This window comes from Thunnus maccoyii, chromosome 12 (genome assembly GCF_910596095.1).
Source record: "Thunnus maccoyii chromosome 12, fThuMac1.1, whole genome shotgun sequence".
NCBI classification, from domain to species: Eukaryota; Metazoa; Chordata; class Actinopteri; order Scombriformes; family Scombridae; genus Thunnus; species Thunnus maccoyii.
In genome coordinates, this window is record NC_056544.1 from 9109077 (window position 1) to 9129481 (window position 20405).

A 20405-nucleotide genomic window follows, 5' to 3' on the forward strand; every position below is an offset into this window, starting at 1 on the left:
TCACCGTTGCTCAGCTGTGGAGGGCTGATGGCGCACTCCAATCAGATGCCAGTGCGTCAGAGACGCAGTTGTCTGCGTCAGGAGCGCCTGTTGTAGAGCGTTGTGGCACACACTATCAAGCTGTGGGCACTTTGACTGTGTTCTTTATGAATGTAGGCTTGGTGCTGAGATTGGTTTATAGACATTAAACGGTGACAGTGTATAGGTGTCAGTGTTTGCTGGTGGTAATGTGAGGCAACAACTTTTCAGTCCCCACAGAGGTCAGTATGTCGTCATGCCTGAGCGCACTGCCCACACGTGTACTGTATGGACAGCTGAATGACCCGCTGCGTCCTCTGTCAGCCTGCTTTAGAGGACAGTGTACGCTCGTTTTAAGTCATTAGTTTTTACCCATCAGCCTTTAATTTCTAAAGGATATCCAGAGGCAACAGGAAGAGACCTTCACGTTGAGCCAGATGGAGCCTCCAGCCAATCCGGGAGACGGCCCGGTGGAGTTGGAGTTAACCGTGGAGAATGTGGAGTCGGTGAGTTACTTGTGAATATTCAGCCACTTCACTGAATGACTGTAGATTGAATGAGGCCCACAGATGCAGCTTCTGCTACTCCACTCAAAAAACAGCCGCTGATTTCAGTATTAAAAAAAGAGTTGCAGCATCATCTCATATTTTATACAATAACTTGACTAACAGTAAAACAATGGCGGCGTATAAAGGTAAACTGCATTTGTTAATTGTAGTCTAACATAGGGAGATTAGGTTCTCTGGACCTTTTGTAACATGATACCAGCTATAAGCATATGCTGTCCTAATAATAACTAACACCATGTGCTTTGGATTAGTTGCTATGACAACACTTTTTTTTTTACTCTATTCAAACAGCTGGTCATCTAACATGCATGATTATTAATGTTAGTTGTAAGTGCAGCTCTGCAATTAAATTTAAAATGACTTTTGTGTACCCGTCACACAAGATAAAACACATATGCACGTGTTTATTGTGACTACCATAGCTCTCCAATCCAAATACATAGGAAATATCTGAATATTGATTGATTATTAAACTTGATAATGATTTTTGATTCATTACCATACTTTTTATTGAAGTGTTCCCTCTGCTTTGGCTCTTCTCTCCTCCTGCAGGCCCTCTACCAGCTGTACTTTGACCCAGACATGGAGCGTAAGAATGTGGCCCAGAAGTGGCTGACCCAAGCCCAGGCGTCTGCACAGGCATGGCAGTTCTGCTGGGTCCTGCTCAGCCCTGACAAGGTCTGTTTGTGTGTTCTTGCTTGAAACATCTATACTATTGCACACTCATCTGCTACTAAGGCTTTGTGCTGAGTTTAAAGCGGGTGTTACAGTATCTGTTACAATATCTTCATGCTGCAGTGTGAATCTATCTCTTAAAGCTCCCAGAGGTTCAGTTTTTTGGCGCCAGCACCCTCCACACCAAGATCTCCCGTCACTGGAGCGACCTCCCCACAGACCAGCACGAGAGCCTGAGGATGCAGCTCCTCTCCCACATTTTGCACTTCTCCTCTGGGCCCAAGATGGTGCTGACTAGGCTGTGTGTAGCCCTGGCATCTATGGCTCTTAATTTAATTCCCCAGGCTTGGTCCCAGCCGGTGGCAGACATGGTGAGAGCCTTCCAGCCACAGAAACCTGAACCTGAAGGCGGCTCTGGTGCAGAGGCCACACAGGACCCTCAGGCGCACTGCCTCGCACTGCTGGAGCTCCTCACCGTACTTCCAGAGGAGTTCCAGAGCAGCCGGCTGGTTCAAGCTCGACGAGCCCAGCTGAGGGAAGCCCTGGCTGGGGAGTGGACGGTGGTGTGTCCCATGCTGCGTCAGCTGCTCCAAAGCCAGGACTCGTCGAACCAGGTGAAGGAGAAGGTGCTCCGCTGCCTGTCCAGCTGGGTGGGGCTGGACGTGCCGTTAGGGGAGAGCCAGGAGCTGGTCCAGGACTGTTTCACCGCACTGTCCAACCCAGAGCTGTTTGACACAGCTGTTGAGACAATAGTTAACGCCATCTCACAGCCTGACTGCCAGAGGTGAGATACGTACTGGGTTTATATAAATAAAATTGAATTGACTTGACTCATAGTCAACTTTCATATGTGAATCAATATGATTACATGTGAGGTAGTACAATCATGTGTGTGCAGGTACATCGATGCTCTGGTGAACCTGATGCCTCTGGTGTTGGGTCTCCATGACCAGCTGAAGACGGCGGCTCAGGACAGGGACATGGAGATCTCACATGGTATCTGTCGTATTGCCGTCGCTATGGGGGAAACTCACTCAAGGTACACAAGGATGCGCACACAACCCCATCTATCACCTATATCGATCACCCTCAGTATATGGCTTTTATTTCTTAATTTGGATCGTTGTGTTTGCGTATGACAGGGTTTTGTTGGAACAGGTGGAGCACTGGCAAGAGTATCTGGCCTTGGTCAACATGATTCTGTTCTGTACTGGTATCCCAGGGCACTACCCAGTCAGTGAGACCACCAGTTCCCTTACACTCACCTTCTGGTACACTCTGCAGGTATGAATTATGCTGGAATGATTTTACTTTCTGTGTGAAATATCTTTTGCTTGCAGTTCAGTAAGTCAGACATTTGTTATTATGTAACTCTCTAAAAATGGATCTAGATGCAATCACTGGTTTCCTCTCTCATTATTTCCTGTCTGTTCAGGATGACATCTTGTCATTTGAGGAGGAGAAGCAGGCCGTTTACTTGCAGGTCTACCGGCCAGTTTACTTCCAACTGGTGGACGTGTTGCTACATAAATCCCACTATCCCTCCCAGGAGGAGTACACATCCTGGTCCTCTGATGACAAGGAGCAGTTCAGAATCTACAGGTAAGACTGGAAATTAAAGGAGGTTTTTAAGGAGCTCTGACTAGATTTTTGTCCACTCACACTACAAACAAAAAGTAAATCTACAAACAGGTTCTTTATTTCACCATTAACTCCCACTCTAACTTGTTCACACGGTTGATTCAGATTGAGTTTTGATTTCCAGGGATGTTTATGTGTATTTTTTGCATTTCAGAGTGGACATCTCTGACACTCTGATGTACGTCTATGAAATGTTGGGGGCAGAGCTGCTCAGTAACCTCTATGACAGGCTGGGCGGGCAGCTGATGGACCCCCAACAGTCAGCAGTATGGCAGGTAATGTAATCCCATGAAAACACTTACTGTGAAAATTAAATGCATGTTCAGACAGTGTTTATAATGTGTGATCATAAACCTGTTTTCATAAACATAAGCTATCAGAATATTTTTACACAGCAAATCTGTTTTTCTCGTGTGAATTTTCCCATTCCTTTCTTAGTTTATGGAACTGTGCATACCTAACACCTTCTGATTTTGTTTCCTCCTCCTCTTCACATGATCTAATATCATGCTTTCTCCTTTTCAAGGACACAGAAGCCTTATTATTTGGCTTCCAGTCCATCGCTGAGACCATAGATGTAAACTACTCTGATGTTATCCCTGGTCTTATTGGCCTCATCCCTAGAATCAACATCAGCAACGTCATGCTGGCAGACACTGTCATGTACACAATAGGTAACTTTTTTTTAATTACTTATGTTATATATGCTGGCTCATATTTCTTTCCTGCTACTACTTTACTTTAACTTAAAAGTATAATGGTAGGGAAAGGAGCCAGTTAGTTTGAAACACCAAACTGTCAAAATTTACACCAAATTATTACTAATTTAGCTTTTATGGCAATAGACTTTCATTTTTGTGTTTTGGCTCTGCTCTGAACTGTAACAAACACATTTTAATTTAAGTTTCAGTGTCTCCCTTCTGCTTTTCCCCTGTTGCCCAGGATCCCTGGCTGAGTGGCTGGCCGACCACCCAGTGATGCTTGGTGGCATTTTACCCATGGTGCTCCAGGGTCTTGTGAAGGCCGAGCTGTCTGTGTCCAGCGTATCAACTCTGAAGAGGATCTGCAGGGAGTGTCGGCACGACCTCGGCCCCTACGCTCAGGACATACTGACTGTGTCTCAGGTCAGACACACAGCTTTATCTGTAAAGGTGCTTTGTGCATTTTAAACACTGGTGTGATTACTGTTTTGTAAACTTACTGACACTTTTTCTGTAGGATGTGCTGGTTAAAGAAATCCATAAGGTGAGTAAACAGCCTTCAACATTTAACAGTTCCGTCTTATCCTGGAAACATTAGTGCACCAACTGTATCTTTGAGGACAGCATTTATGATGTGTACTGTATGTTTGTGTGTGTCTGTGTGCAGAGCAGCCAGTGCATGTGGCTCATGCAGGCTCTGGGTTTCCTGCTGTCCGCTCTGCCGGTAGAGGAGATTCTGGGCAGACTCCACTCGCTCATCACCCCTCACGTCCAGCAGCTGGATACACTGGCCCAGCAGGAGGTACATCAAAAGAACTTCATGCAATTCAGACAGCAAACCCAGTGAACGTAAAATAATAACTGTAGCAGAGGTGGTGGTGACCAAGTACAAACTATATATTATACTTGAAATAAAATTGTATTTAACTTTACTACTTTTAAGTGTATTATCCCTCTTGTAGTAGTGTAGTGTAGTAGTGTACAAAAAAGGAAGCACTATTTCAATTGTAATAATTATGCTTTAATCAATATGAATAAAGGTCTGTAGTCTGTTTTCAGTATAACATTAGAGTAGAGGTATTCAAGTACACTTACTGTACAATAACTAAACAGTCAATACCAGTTAAGTTGTTATTAAATGTATTCTTAGCGCATTTCACACATCGCAATGTAAATATTTTACAATTAATAAAATTAATAAAAAATGAATAATAAAATTGATCACTGATACTCAGGTTGTTGATTGCAGTACAAATCAATTCAATATAGTAATTTTAATAATAATATAAGTATACTACAAGTAAAATTGAATATATTTAAATATTTATATGGATTATCTTTCAAAGCAATTATTGTTACAATTTTAAGATTTATGTAAAATGTCTCTATTAATTAAAAGTATAGTTAATATAAGTAATACTACCTCAATTGTAAATATTGTGTCACATTGTGCATACTTGAGATCAAGATAATGTGGAGCACAGTTATGAGAGTGCAGATAAAATACATTTTAATGAGCTAACTGACTCTCTTAGCAAGGTGTTGACTGTCTCTGACACAAGCGACTTTCTTTTATAGCAGCATTTTTGCATGTGCAAACACTGACACAACTTTTACAATAACTAAAGTAAAATTGCTCCTTGCTCTCTCTATTTCCTTCACATTTGATCTTTGTCTTCTATGGTTGCTGTCACCGCAAGACATCTACTGTTCATTTCAGACCCTCCACGTTCTCTCTCTCTACAGCCTGATCCCACTAACAAACAGTCCATCATCCACATCCTGGGGATGCTGTCCAGTCTCTTTACTACTCTGGACATCAACAGACAGGCAGACGGTGTAGAGGGAGCAGTCAACCCCAGACTCACACCCTCCCAGACCACACGCAACCCAGTAAGTTCATGTTGTTGTGATCACATACAAAACCTTTGTGGAAATTATTTACTTATGCTCATAGGTGCCACAAATCCTTTCTCATGTACTGTATTATTTATCCTCAGTACTGAGCCAGGAAATAAACCTCATCCTATATTAACTGTTTCTTAATAATTAAGTCATTTGTGGTTTTATCCTCAGAACTGACATTGTGCATCATTTCCCCTGAGCATGCAAAATCTTTATATGTTCTGCAAAAAAACAACTTCATAGATAACAAGTAACATTTTTTGTATTAATATTAAATGTAATTAAATCAATTATTCTGCCCATAAAATATTCCAGCGATTCCTACCTACCTGTAGTATTTATAGCTTTGGAGCGCCACAACAATGAATATCTTGCATTATATAAAAGATAATACAAATAAATATCAGGAACATGAAGGCCACTGTTGTCTCTAGTGTTCTACTGTTTTTTATGGTTACAAATACCTTCCTCCACTTTACCCCATGAGGATAACAGAAAGATTGTTCATCTTTTTACATTTTATCAAATTGATTGCAGGAGTCCTGGATGTTTGTTTGATGTATGTAGAATTTGATTAACTTAAAATAATATAATCCGGATAAAGAATTAGCTTTGAATTAATGACCTGGAAAGGTAATTTCTGTACTCTAATTGCACAGGCAAGAGTCGCCAAAATGATCAGGCTGGTAATAGTGGGCACCCCTGCATTGTGGATCGAATAAATTGGAAAGGCTCAGAAATCAATCCACTAGTGACGGAGGCAGCTGGTTTATTTTAGAAGGGATTAATCTATTGCAAGCATGTCAGTCCAAACCCATAAAATCCACTAAGTATTGTATATATTAATGTACAACTGACACCAAATTGTATTTAAATTTTTTAGGTTGTGGTTGTGCTACAGCAAGTGTTCACGTTGATCCAGACCGTCCTCAGCAAATGGCTGGATGACTCAGAGGTAGTCGAGGTAGGAGGGTTTTTACTGCTTGCAAAAATATGTATGTGTATGGTGTTATGTGTGTGTCTGTGCATGTATGATTTGTGTGTGTGTATATGTGTGTGTGTGTGTGTACTGATTCACACCTGCTCACAGTACTCCCTTTTCCCCCCTCCAGGCGGTGTGTGGGGTATTTGATAAGTCAGTTCGAACCCTCCTACATGATTTCGGGCCCATGGTGGCTCAGCTGAGTGAGATGCTGGGGCAGATCTATAGTGCCTTCCCACAAGCCTCAGCTCTGGACCTGGCACGTCAGGTACACCTCCACAGATCAGAGCCTGAATAAAAGCATTATTCCTCAAAATGTAATGAAGACTCCAACATGCCTTTGGGCTCAGATGTCATTCTTTCTTTCTTTTTTTTAGATGGTTCTCATATTTGCTGGAGAGGAACATCACATGTCTTCCATTAAAAGCCTTATTATAGTATTGACTTCTGCTACACTCACCATATTTCAACAAGGTAATATTGTTTACGGCTGCAGATAAATATCACTTTATTTATTTTTGGACACACAGTAGCTTTGTCTTCATTTCATTTTGTATTTATTTTACAGGTCCAAGGGATCATCCTGATATAGCAGAATCATTTATGCACCTTCATGCTCAGGTTGGTTGAATACACTTGTCCATCTTTATGCACTTCTGCATCACACAGAGTAATTAGCCTCAATATTTTGTGTGTTCTTCACTGTTAGATTCTTAAAAGGAAGCCTGATTTGTACTTGTCTGATGAGCTGGATGTTAAAGCGCTGTTTTACTGTGGTGAGTATAAATACATTTTTGTCTGTATACGTGTCATTGCCACAGATATGACTCAGATATTTAATACATATTTCCAGAATTAAACTGTCTCCACCCTTTGAGGATTAGTAAATTCCAAAAAAAAGTGTGTCAAAACTGATTATAATGCATGGTGTGTTCAGATTTTTATCCCTTCTACATGTTTCGTGTAATGCAATGTTATCCATTAGCTTGAAAATTTGTTATAAACAGGCAATTGCACTCATTTAAAAATCTTTTGTTTCTTCTTTGTTTTATCCAGGGATTCTATCACTTAAATTTCCAGAGACACCCACAGTAAAAGCTGCCAGTATGTTCTTTGTAAGTTGAGACAGAAGCATGCAAGATTTAATTTTATACCGTCATTTGTGTCTAATTTCAACTCATCAGCTCATAAAGTCTTGTGATTTCTGCCTTATCTCTGGCAGACAGAGCTGTTGCCTCGTTGTAAAGACATGCCATCTCTAGGTGAAGTGCTGCAGAGTGACGGGAAGCTCCTGACAGAGACTGTACTCCAGGTGAACCAGACTTTAGACAAGACACAATGTGATAAGTAGACTTTTTTAATCATCAGTCCCATGTGTAAAGAAATTATGATTCCTCATTAAAATCATTTCAGAGAATACCCACCCAGTCACTTGTAAACTAATTATCAGCTTAGAGTTCAAATCCAGTGCATGTATTTTATCCCTGAGATTTAGTCTAATATAAAACTGTCATCAAACTGTCTACTGATGGTATTATACTGTGTTTTTATTGCTGTCTCAGGCAGTTGGAGGCGGGTCTCCTCGCAGTCTGACAGAGCACTTCTCTGAAGTGTTGCTGAGTCTAAACAGACACTGTCCTGCCCTGCTGTCCCAGTGGCTCAAAGAAACACTCCAGGCGCCAGGGTTCCCCTCTGCCCAGGTCTCCACAGAGCAGAAACACACCTTCAGTCAGCAGCTTCTAAGGTAATAAAAACCCAATATTGAGAATAGGTGACACAAACAAACAAAACTGTTTTCATTTTCATATGCAGTCTCCAAAATGTGTTCTCAAAACTCTGCACACGTCTTAATATAAAATACTGCAAAGAAAAACTCACTCAAAGGGTCAAAATAACAAACAACCTTCTTTTCAACACAGTGCATCAATTTCAATGTTGTCACGACTGCAGTGATTTCATCAGAGTTCAACTTAAACATGACATTATGTAGTGCTTGTAATTTTTTGAAATGCCACACTTTCAGGAAGAGAGCCCATATTGTTATTGTTGGCTGGGCTTGAAACACTACACTGCAGCTTTTTTTTCTCTATTTTAGGTAATAGGTAATCCGGTATCTACTTATCTATCTTTACATGTGGCTTCCTGCTGAGTACAGAGTCAAAAATGTTGTACCTCACATATTCTCACAATGAATGAGCTGACACAACAGAAACAGATTTCTCTTCATTAGGGAAAAGCCCAGAAATATTGAGCTGACTGTCAGCTGCATTTGTATTAAGTATTTTGCAAATCATGTTTTCTGTGATTGCTGTGAAAAGAACAAGGAAGTTAAGCTAATGCATTTGAAGTTATGAATTCTGCGTTTGCTGTCTTCAAACATAGTTGGTAAAAGTGCGTCAAATCAATGGAGAAAATATCAACAAAAAGCATGCATGTCATAATTAGCGGTAATAATGTTAATACTGCACAGCTTTTAACACCCTTTATATTTCCACTCTTAATGGCTGTAACGTTTTCCGTATTAGTGGATGGTGTTCTCACTTTATGCATAGGATATAAAATACATCACAAATCATTGACTTGGATGACAGATTTGTGCCCAAGTGACACAAATTGGTGTTTCTTCCCAGGGAGCAAACCAACAAGCACCGCGTTAAGGAGATTGTGAAGGAGTTCTCGCTGCTCTGCCGAGGCCTGCAGGGGTCTGGATACTCAGATTACTAGCCTGAGCTGCTAGTTTTGCATCTCACCTTTCCTTGCAGACAGGGAAAAAGTGACCCCCCCCCCCAAAATAAAACCCCCATCTGAAGCTGTTTCAGGGACAAATGGAGCCAAATAGGACTGCTCACATGGGGAGGTGACACTGGACTCAACAACCATGATACTTGGACTGAACCAAAGCAGAAACACAGACTGAGCGGACTGTGAAAATTGCTAATATTAGCATGAGTGGGCTTTGTGCAACATGTTTTTTTAATAAAACACCATTGTCAGTTTGAAAGCAGCAGAATGAAAAATAAGTGTCATGGTAACAGTTAGTGTCCCTTCTTTATCCCCAGATGTGACGTACATGGATTCAAAAGAGAAACTTTAAAAAAAAAAACTAAAAAAAAAACACTAATAAACAATTTGTTGCAGCTGCATGAGCAACTGTGTGTGTGTTCACTTATTTATTGTTTCTCTTCTGTTGTATACTGTTTGTAGATCATATTCACACATTATCAAAATATAGAAACCCCCTCCCCCCCATCAATCCCACCCGAGCCAGGCTTCTTCTTCTCTCTGCTACAAAGGAGAGCCTTTTTAAAAATGTGACGTCGTTACATTATATAGCTTAGAACTCTTGTACACATATACTTCTGCTAATATATCATAAAACAATTTCATCACTTCCACAACAGAAAGGAAAACAAGACTAACTTTTTTTAAGCAGACATGTCCTGACAGTAGACTGCTTGTTCGTTTTTTGTTTTTTTTTAATCAGTGACATCACTGTGAGGGGTGGCAGTTGTCGTTGAGAGTTGGGACTGCATCCTTTGTAGAAAAAAAAAAAGGAGGATTTGAGAAGTACTGTTGTAGTGGTGGTCGGTGCACTTGAGAGTGGTGTAGGAGATAGTCTGTGAGTGTCGTTGGTGACTCTGTGCAGTTCAACCACAGCTTATTAAACTGAACCAGTCCTGACCCGGGCCGTCCACTATCGTATTCTGGTGAAGAGGTTCAGCACTGACTTTGATTCCTGAGGAAAACAAGGAAATTCAAATGTAATGAATACATGAAAATATGTCAAACTGTCCTTGAATGCACATTTACCTTTACGTGTATATCAGTGGGACATTCATTTCAAGGAATTTTAAATGACTTCTTGTTTGGTGAAATTGAAAAACTCAGAATTAGACATCTTATAGACATAACAGCTTTAAAGAAATAGTTTTGCTTCATCAAGACAAAAAGCCCTCAGTGTTTTCTGAGAGGTGAGATTTAGAAAAAACATTGAGGTTCCTTTAAGATCTTTATTTACTAGTTAAAAAATAGGTGTCAGACTGATAATGTGGCTTTATAATTGACAAAATGTGTACCTTGGTGCAACGTGTCTTACTGAAGACGTTCCAAAACCGTAGTGTTTCATCTCCAGCGCCTGTGACGATGGCCTCCCCATCTGGTGACACGGCCTGAGAGGGGATGATAGTTAGTACACGTGTATTGCTAGATGGACATTTAAAATCCTTAAAAAGTTCTTGAGAGATAAATGTATGAAAACATATGTTATATCTGTCATTTTAGAGCTGAAAACAGGATTGAGCCAACAGTTGCATTGTACATGTATGGGCTGTTGATTTGACCTGTAGTCTTACCAGATACAGCACCCTGTAGGAGTGTCCTGTCAACTTGGCCACCTGTGTTAGTGACGGATACTTCCACACCAAGATCTGGTTCTGAGAGTAGCCGTGAGTGCTCACCTTAAAGGAAAAAAAGCAGAGTAACTCAAAAAGTGTGAAAAAAATGTACATTTCTACATATCCTGGAATTCTGTAGTTTTGCACAGGAACAAATTATGGAGAAACATGTATCATTGTATCTATCTATTCAGTCTGTCCCTATTTACAAATGTTAGGAGGGTGGAATATTACACCACCACTAACTACAGCCTCAAAAATGAATCAAGAGCTCTGACTGTCAACAAAAACTGTACCATTTAAATGGTATTAAATCTACTGCGTGACTAGACCAATATCTACAGTAGTACAAAGATTTAGTTCCCTATAGAACAGCAAATACATTAATTAATGACTTTTTCACACATAGTTCCCTGTAAATTACTGAGACAACCTTTCAGGCACCGCTAGTGATTTTCTCTATTCACAAACGCAGCTACATTCAGGAACATTTCCGTCTTGCGTCTTTTCACACATGCCATGACAATGCTGGAATAGATGGGGCAAGGGACGGTCCAGTAGATGGCAGTAAAACAAGTCAAAAAACAATATCGATCAAGATTCTGTTACTGCACTGCCTATTTCTCGTCTCAAATGTCTCCAGAAACATATTTTACTGTTTAGCTGCAATATGAGAAAGTTTGTGACACACAAGGCAAAACCAAGCACCTCCCAACTCGCAGTACGTCACCCACACGTCAAGTCTTGTGATTGGTTCACTCGCTCCATATGAAAGCGGCTTTTCATCAGACGGATGTAACCCTTTACACGTTCTTGTCCCTGCAATGTTACTGCTTTAGTTCACAACACAGGCGTACCGGCATTTTCCCTTAAATGTTACAAGGTCTTGAGGTGGGAAATTGGCGGTACAGATTTCACTGAATATCAATTCAAGGAAATGTTCCTGAACATTTCAGGGATACACTGCATGTGTGTAAGGGGCTCATGTATGTGTGAGTGTGTGTGTGTGTGTGTGTGTGTGTGTGTATGTGTCCTCACCAGTTCATTGGCATGTTTGGACCAGGCCAGGTTGCAGACCTGGGAGCCGGTGTCTGTGCTCTGCAGCGCCTGGCCCGTCAGCGTGTTCCAGAAGCGCAGGCAGCGGTCGGCGGTGCCGCCGCCTGACGCCAGCAGCCCGTGTTGGTGGGGGGACCAGGCAATGGCCTTGACTGCTGCCAGGTGGTCGCTGTACTGCTGCACGGGGAGCAGGCTGGAGCTGTTCCACACCAGCAACTGACAGGAAAGATATGTTTAGTGTAAGATCAGTAACAGCTGGATAAGTTGACTTTAAGTGTTTCATGTCCTTTGAAGCTAGTCTTAAGATATTTGTTTTATCTTATTGACTAACAAAATAACCGGACAAATTTAAATTCTTCATCTCTCACCTTGTTGTCATTGCCTCCGGACGCAAGGTGTTGGTGGTCGGGGGACCATTTGAGACCACACACTTCCTGCCGGTGACCTTGTAACCTCCTCTCAGCAGAAGGAGGTGTTCTGACATCCCGCTGTAGGATCACTCTGTCCCGACTTCCCGACGACAGCTGCTCACCATTCCACGCCAGGGCACCTTGGGCACAAAGGGGAAGAGGAGAGGGTCTCATATTTCATTAAAACTATCAAAAACCCCATTTGGTGTTTCTTGATATATGATAATAACAAATTTAGTAAAAAAAAATAATAAAATAAAAAAAAAAACAGCTGAAAATTCTGAAAAACAAAAGTTTTTTTAACCTCTGCTAGAACATTCTCATTTTTTCCATTTAGTGTGCATGTCTCTGTCTTTCCCTAAAGACAGACTCAGACAGATTGTAACCAGCTGTGTGCGATTTCACTTTTCTGTGTCTATGACTGACCTACACGAGCTGAGTGACCCTCCAGACTGGTCAGCTTCCTCCCTCCTGCTGCATCCCAGATCTGAACATACCCCTTGTGGGTTCCAACAGCGACCAGACTTCCCTGTTGGGACCAGAGCCAAAGTCAGATCAAATTCCGGGGCAATCAGACTGTTATCTATTTCTATGAACCATTATTGTTTCTCTTATATCACTATCATTCATTAGCTGTAGATTCAGTACTGGCTACTCACCCTCTCGTTCCAACACACTGAAGTAACAGAGTCCCCGTCCACCGAGAGGTCACATAACCTTGTCACCTGTTATGACACACAAAAGACATTTACAATTTAGCAACAGCCTAAAAAACACTTTCAGAGACACTCAGACTATGTTCCTTCCCTTCTAGCCATCGACTGGCAACTGGGGAGAAATTACACATTAAAACTCAAACTCAACAAAGTCTTCCTCTGACCTGGCTGGTGCAGGCACTCCACAGGTAGACGCAGGCTCCCAGGCCGACACTGAGCAGGTTGCCTGCTGACCAGTCTACCAGGTTGAGGTAGAAGTCATCCTGCAGCTCTGGAGCGTCCAGCACTTTGAAGGGGATCTTGGAGATCTTCCGGGCTGGTTTACGAGGAGAGCGGAGCAGCTTGTGACTACAGGAACATCAAAAAAGAAATGAGGAAAGTTAACTAACCAGTTACCTGGAAGCGTAGCTAAAGTGCAACATCTGTTCAGTGTGCAGCAAGAGAGATATTTCATACCTCTTGTTACTAAGTGGAGAAAGGGAGTACGGTGAGACTTCATTATCGCTATCGAAAGGCACTCTCTTCGTGTGGACAGTGTACTGTAGAGAATGAACACACACGGCACAATCTTAGCTAGAATTTTTACCGTTGATTCACTCTAGCAATTGAAAGCACTACACAGATTATGTGAACTTTTCATTTTTTCATGACTCGTACCCTAAACAGGCTGTGAGAGTCTTGAGAGAGGACTGCATGCCGCCGGTCGTCCGTGTGAGGGTCTGGCACGGTCTCTATCCCTGCCCCCAGCAACTCATTCCTCAACAGGGCAGCATACGCCACAGCATCTGGAGGTGGTGGCAGAGAAAGCGGTGATGTTTGGGAGTTAAGGCCAAGGATTAAAAAAAAAAAATACAAAGCATAAGTTCAAATAAACTAGCCTCCACAGCAGATTTCTGACCTTTGCTTGAATCTGAACTGGCATCCTTTGCTTTATGGTTCTGGTTGGGAGAGCGACAGTTCTCCTGTAGAGAAAGTGACAGTAAGTCAACTATAGCTACAGCTTTTGATTACTTGGCCAGTGGTTCTCAAAGTGGGATCCAGGGACCCTCTGGGGTCCTTGAGAGGGTTTCAAGGGGTCCACGGCAAAAAGGGGAATAATTTATTTTCACTGTAAGTCCATACATAGGTAACAAAATGACAATGTGTGACTATTTTGGTCATGGGTTTCATACACTTACTGTAATAAAACATCTAAAAGCAAAAATCTTATCAGATGGGGACCCGGGGACAAAATCTTATCAAATGGAGGTCCGTGATCTAATTTGTGTCAGTTTAGGGGTCCTTGCGGTGAATAAAATTGAGAACCACTGTGCTGGGCTGTTAAGTGCTCTTGTGCATCAATGTGGCAAGTCAAGTGAACAGCTGACTGAGTAGATATAGTATAAATAAACTGCTCACATTGGCATAGTGGAAGTTGATGCTCCAGTTGCTTCCAGCGCGTGTGGGAATGAAGCGGTCCCCTGACTTAACACTGACAGGACTGCAGGTAGCACTTACACACTGGGACAGTCAGAGAGAGAGAGACAGTAAAGACATTAAAATTCCAAAAAGGTTATTATTATATTGTAAAATAGATGGGGCCCATGGTTATATTTTTCAAGGGATCTAATATTCCTAGATTGGCCCCTGGTCATACCATACTGTGTGGATAAGCAGAATTATTAATTCCAGTCAGGCAATCAGTCTATGTTATAATAATCATATCTGGATGTGCATGCACCAGCAGTTATTAAAACAGAAATCTCTTCCCTCTCTGGATCTCACCTTGGTCAGGCGGGCCTCTGTCGGCAGGTTCTGGTGGTTGATTTGCCTCAGCAGACGTCTCTCGTACTCCTGGTCCATCTCTGCAGGGGCTGACGAGCAGCAAGGCCCCTCTGCTGCCCTCCCCGCCCCCTTTAAACCCCCGCTCCCTCCCGGTGAGGAAATCCACACAGGACTCCCATGTCTGTGGAAAAACAGGTTATAGCAAAATTCAGAGCAGCAACTCAGGTGTTCTGAAACACTAGCAGCTCTTTTAGCTCGGATAACACAACGGCCTGATAAGCCTGGCGCACTCATGTCAGCTGGTTTTATTTAGGTGGTGTTATCGTGACATGGTTTAAACACTAGCACTGCATTTCTCGTTTATTATCCGCACAAAGACAGACACATAGCGAGCTCAAATCGCTAAACAGCCCCGGAGTGCGCTAATGACAGCCGCACCGTTGTCATGGCATCCTGCTCGCTCACAAAACAACCCGTTTACAAGCCGTGTAACATCAGCTGACGACCCCGCTGCTGCTGCTGCTCGCTCACCCGGCTGACACGGCGGCTCAGCGGAACAAATCAACTGTCATCTTCGGTGGAAAAGCTCGGCGCTCCGGCGGGGTGACTGCTGTCGCTTCCTTCCAAACGGCAGCGATACATGTAAAAGCCAACGCAAACGCGCCGCTGTTGTTTATGTTCGCGACAAAAGATGGCGACCGAATCAGCTGTAGCAGAAATAGTTTGGTTGACTTCTGCTGTCTGTGCAGTCAAAGCGGCGCACTACGCGCTCAACAGCGACGCCCGCCGGTGTCCCCTACTTCCTGCATGTCTAATCGACCTGATGTTATCCCACATCTGGCCACACGGTGTCGCTGCTGCACTGCAAAAAATATGTTTTTTTAGCGCCTCGAGTTTAAACAGGTTTTCTTTTTCTTTCTTTTTAAAAAAAAAAAAAATAATTCATCTCAGACGCTTAAGAAGACAATAAACAACTGGTCGTTTAAAGTTACCATGGATCTACCATATCTACTACCTCCCAAATTAACAAAATCCAGCCAACCTGAGTCATATATCATAGATATTAAAACATGACATATACTAATTCCATAATGTACTGATAAAGAAACTGATATACAAACAAACAAACAAAATCTTCAAAACACAACAATCATTCCCTACCTGACTCCAAGCCCAGACCACTGAGTTTAATTCATGTGTTGTTCTTCCTAAATAACATAAATAAATGAATTGCCTGGTTAATAATATTAGTAGTTATACTATGTCTAGCATCATATTAAGCAATGTCTTGATTATCTGTTTGCCAGCATATTAAGTAAGTAACTGTCAGATTTAACCCACTTTGCATTAAACACTTCGAGCTCACCATTGATACTATATGCACAATTTTTCAAATGTGATTGATAGCAGAGGTTTTCTGAATTTAAGATATGTTTCAAATGGTAATAGTTAGTTGATTAGAAAACATACAAATATGTATTAACTAAATGAGACTATTTACCATAATTTTCAGTTCTGGATACTAGAGACTCTGTGTCATCTTCAGCAGTTCAAAAAGCAAATATAACATTGTTTTACCAGCTTGATGCTTGTTTCTGAATATATATTCCAAACCAAAGGAATATATACAGTTTTTGTTCATGCACAATACATATATAAAAAATGTATTACTGGCTTAGGTGGTGTAATAACAATGCTTAATGGCCATTTCCATATTTTGTCCTCCGCTTCAATACTTTTCTACATATTGGGTTTTAATAAGGTCAGAAGAAAAGAAAAAAAAACATACATATTGGGGTCTGTGGCACCCCAAACAATGAGGACACATGCATCATCAAAGGATGCCAAAACCGCCTATAAATATATTTTTAATTAACTGTTAAAACCATGTCTCTTATGTTATACCATCTGTGCTGTCATCAGTGACTGTGTGTCCAGCAGAGGGTGAGAGTTTTGATGGCACACGCTCGCCTAAAGGGCCCCTGTGTGAGCGTGACTTCAAAGTAAATAAAGATCTTACATTTGCCCACACTGATACTACATTTTCTACATTTTCCATCCCCCTACTAATAACACTGGAGAGACCACACTTAGCAGATGGCGAGGCAGATAAAGGTTCACTCTGTCAACTGTTCTTTCATGTTGTGGTTTCTTTTCTGAGCCTTAAAAAAAACAGAGAAATAAAGACAAGAAAGCTGCCCTGCTGATTGCTAGGCTTTTAACAAGGCCGACTGACATGGTAGAGTGGAGGCGAGGCATGGCATCTCTGGTGGCACTGTGATCTGCACGTAGGCCTGTCTGCCGCGCTGCCCTTTGACATACTGCAAGGGGGCTCAGCCTATATTTACATGCTAGCAAACTGGTGTAATTTGGACAGACATTGTTTATAGATGAGCTCCGATATCCTTCCTGTGTGTTTAATGGTGTCTCTGTTGTCAGTACAGACAAAGCACATATGCACCATGAGAAGTGGAAAGTAACTGAGTACTTTCCACTGAGAAGTGGAAAGTAACTAAGATGCAGTAGCTACTCAAGTAGCTACTGCACTTAAATGCAATTTTTAGGTTTATTTTACTCAATATCTTTACTCTAATATTCACCTGACGGCTACAGTTACTAGATACTTTTCATGATAGGATGTTGCATTATTTAAGAAAAAACATGCTTATAGAATACTACACATTGTTAAAAATTAAAGTTGTGGTGTTAAGTAAAAATACCAGATCAACAAAATAAAAATACTCTATTACACGAAAAAGTCCTGCATTCAACATCCAACCTAAGTAAAAGAAATATTATTGGCAAAATGTACTTAAAGTATCAAAATAAACATAGTAGTTCAACGGTAAAATGCACAGAATGACAATATTAGAGAAACTGAAGCATCATTGTGTAAGCAGCATGTTACTGTTGTAGCTGCTTGAGGTGGCGCTAGTTTGAACTACTTTATATAAAGTTGGGTATTTCATTCTGGCAGTGTTTCCCAGCCTAGGGGTTGGGCCCCTCCAAAGGGTCACCAGATAAATCTGAGGGGTCATAAGATGATTAATGGGAGCTTGATGAAAAAAGAAAAAGCAAAGTTCTGCTGCACAAATCTGTTTGAATTGTTTGTGTTGTTGTGAAATATTGGACACAGTTATTCAATTGAAGCCATGTGAGAAGTTTAGAGGTGCAACATCTCTTTAGTGGAACGACTAATATCACAGACGTCTGACATGTGACAAGGGGCCCCAACCAGACACTGCTTCATTTTAAAGGGTTACAAACCCAAAAGATTTATGTAAAACCCAAAAGATTTATGTAAAATTTATGATATATATATATATATATATATATATGGAGAGAGAGAGAGAGAGAGAGAGTATTTTTAGATTGTTGTATTGGTACTTTTCCTTAAGTAAATGATCTCAGTACTTTCCCCCATTGTACATTGTAGTCTATGCGCACATGCAGGCACACAGCGACACAAACACCAGGATGCCTTACAAGGAGCTATCTGACCATCGTCACATTTTGCTTTCAGACAGCACAGTCACAACAGCCTTTCTTATCTGCATCCTCCATCAGTTCCACGCAGGGGCAACGTGCAGCCAGGCCCACGTTTGAGGAGCCCAATGCCGACGCGGAGAGCAGCGTCTGGGGAGGTGTAGAGCAGCTGTCTAACCCCGGTCAGGGTGGAGGGGGAAATGCTGAGGCCTTATCGCTCCCGTAATACAGTGCAGTTCAGCGAGCACAGAGGAAGCTGGGTCGGTGCTTGTGGACTGTGACGCTCCCTGATCCTTACTGGAATTCACAACAAAAACAGCAAAAGGGCTCTGACTCATCTCATCTCTTGTAAGATGGTGAAAAAGAAAGAATAGTTTCAGTGTGATCTTTAAAAATGGAAAAAAAAATGTAATGCTGTAGGTGTTTTATTTTTCCTGTCAAACATGTACAGTTATATTGCTCATATCCTCTGCAGTTGTTATGGAACAGTGCTAATGTATGATAAACTGAAGACACAAGAACAGTGATTCACTGTAAGACAACAATGTTATCTCTAAATCATGTCAGGCGCACAGTCACATTCCCTATTATTTGCTAATAGTTTGGGCTATTAAGCATTATACAAGTTGCAGAACCCTGTTAAGTTTTACTGGTATTTAAGTTTTTCAGTGATTTTCAGCTGTGTTTTGATGCAAAACAAAGTCGGACAGCATGCAGCAATAAAGAAAGCACTCAGATCAGATTCACATTTAAGCCCTGGGGGGTAGATCTAAATGACCTTTGATAACATCTCAGAAGTTTACATTGTGCTACAGCCAGAAATGCTTTGTTTATCTCACCCCTATAGATGTGGCTGATGTGATATTTTCATATTGTGTAAGCCTCTCCTCTCTTTTTCTCTCTCTTTGTCTCTTTCCCTCCACCACAGACTGTGCCACTGCAGAGCACGTTGAACATCTCCTCCCACGCGCTCACTCACTTTGACACAGCAGAGAGTCGAGAGCTGCCCCCCCTTTCTCTCTCTCTCCCTCTCTCTCTCTCTCTCTCTCTCTGTCTGTCTTTGTGTCAAATGAGGACTCTTATTGATCTAGGCAAAATCAAGAGAAGGCCACGCGGTTTAAATGTGATTTTGTTTACAGTAGAGTCTTAACTTGATCACCACAGAGCCAAAGCTGATTATTTGCTGAGAAATTTGCTGATTATTTTGCAGAGAAAGCCAACATTTTTGTGCAGTTGCACTGCCGCTTTAATATTAGAAATGGTCATACTGGTGAAAATCTGACACCCACAGTGTGTACCTGATGTTTGGATGGGTTCAGGTTTTGTGGTGTCTGTGCATGATTAATATTCACTTTTATACATTCCCCTTCATGACTAGTGGATTCCCTTCATCCTCAAGTGTCACATTTGTTCATCTGCACTGTCAGACAGTATTTAGTGTGTGTGTGAGCATGCATGTGCCTTAATGTGTCATCTTTGAGAATGCATGTATGATCCCAGGGGTGATTTTTTAATTTTTTTTTTTTTTTTTTTGACAAACAAGGATGACAGCAGGCTCTTGTGTGCCGCTCCGTCGCCACAGGGATGTTCCCTTCCATGTCTGAACAATTCTTGGGCCGGCTGCATGCTGGGTAAAAACCCCTGAGGAATCAGCACAAATGTCAGGCTGGTGCCATGTCCTTAAATGTATTCATGTCCTTAAATGTGATAAATGTGATTGGACACAGACAAGTGCATTACACACGTGCCTAGGATCCACCTACTTTTTGATCACACACATTCTATGGTTGCATGATGTAAATCACAGAATTTCCATAATATTTTTGTTCCGTTATTCACTTTTTGCCATGACAGCAAAGGTTGATAAATATTACTCAAAGTTGGTATCACGGAAAGGTCAGAGAAACCTGTCTTATATTTTGGGTGTGTTTTCACATTTCTCATCATTATTCATGTGAATTATAAAACTGCTGCCATACATATTCTATGTATTTCTAGATATTTCAGACAGTTGCATGCAAAGTCAAAACCACACTCAGAGGGACAATGGCATATCTATGACTGCCACCATGTTTGATAACTAGATGA

The 20405-nt window shown here is 41.5% G+C and overlaps 2 protein-coding genes across 2 annotated transcripts; one reads left to right on the top strand and one right to left on the bottom strand.

The window, feature by feature from the left end:
* The first annotated feature begins 169 nt into the window (after window positions 1-169).
* LOC121908791 (importin-13-like) lies at window positions 170-9634 on the top strand. The gene is made up of 22 exons (XM_042429076.1): window positions 170-260; window positions 414-524; window positions 1140-1265; window positions 1406-2046; window positions 2161-2301; window positions 2405-2546; window positions 2698-2864; window positions 3058-3178; window positions 3430-3577; window positions 3846-4027; window positions 4122-4148; window positions 4272-4406; window positions 5351-5497; window positions 6393-6473; window positions 6622-6759; window positions 6869-6965; window positions 7060-7112; window positions 7201-7267; window positions 7548-7606; window positions 7714-7803; window positions 8054-8235; window positions 9122-9634. Exons 2-22 carry the CDS (start codon window positions 456-458, stop codon window positions 9213-9215), a joined length of 2907 nt encoding a protein of 968 aa, XP_042285010.1. The 5' UTR covers window positions 170-260; window positions 414-455; the 3' UTR covers window positions 9216-9634.
* Window positions 9635-9949: 315 nt separating this feature from the next.
* On the bottom strand, window positions 9950-15586 carry fzr1b (fizzy/cell division cycle 20 related 1b). Its single transcript, XM_042429077.1, has 14 exons — window positions 15363-15586; window positions 14832-15012; window positions 14466-14567; window positions 13966-14029; window positions 13725-13852; window positions 13524-13606; window positions 13232-13415; window positions 13011-13076; window positions 12778-12880; window positions 12310-12491; window positions 11924-12157; window positions 10844-10948; window positions 10568-10660; window positions 9950-10227 (listed from the first exon to the last, which is right to left on the bottom strand). The coding sequence occupies exons 2-14, from the start codon at window positions 14907-14909 to the stop codon at window positions 10186-10188; spliced, it is 1464 nt and encodes a 487-aa protein (XP_042285011.1). The 5' UTR covers window positions 14910-15012; window positions 15363-15586; the 3' UTR covers window positions 9950-10185.
* Window positions 15587-20405: the final 4819 nt, after the last annotated feature.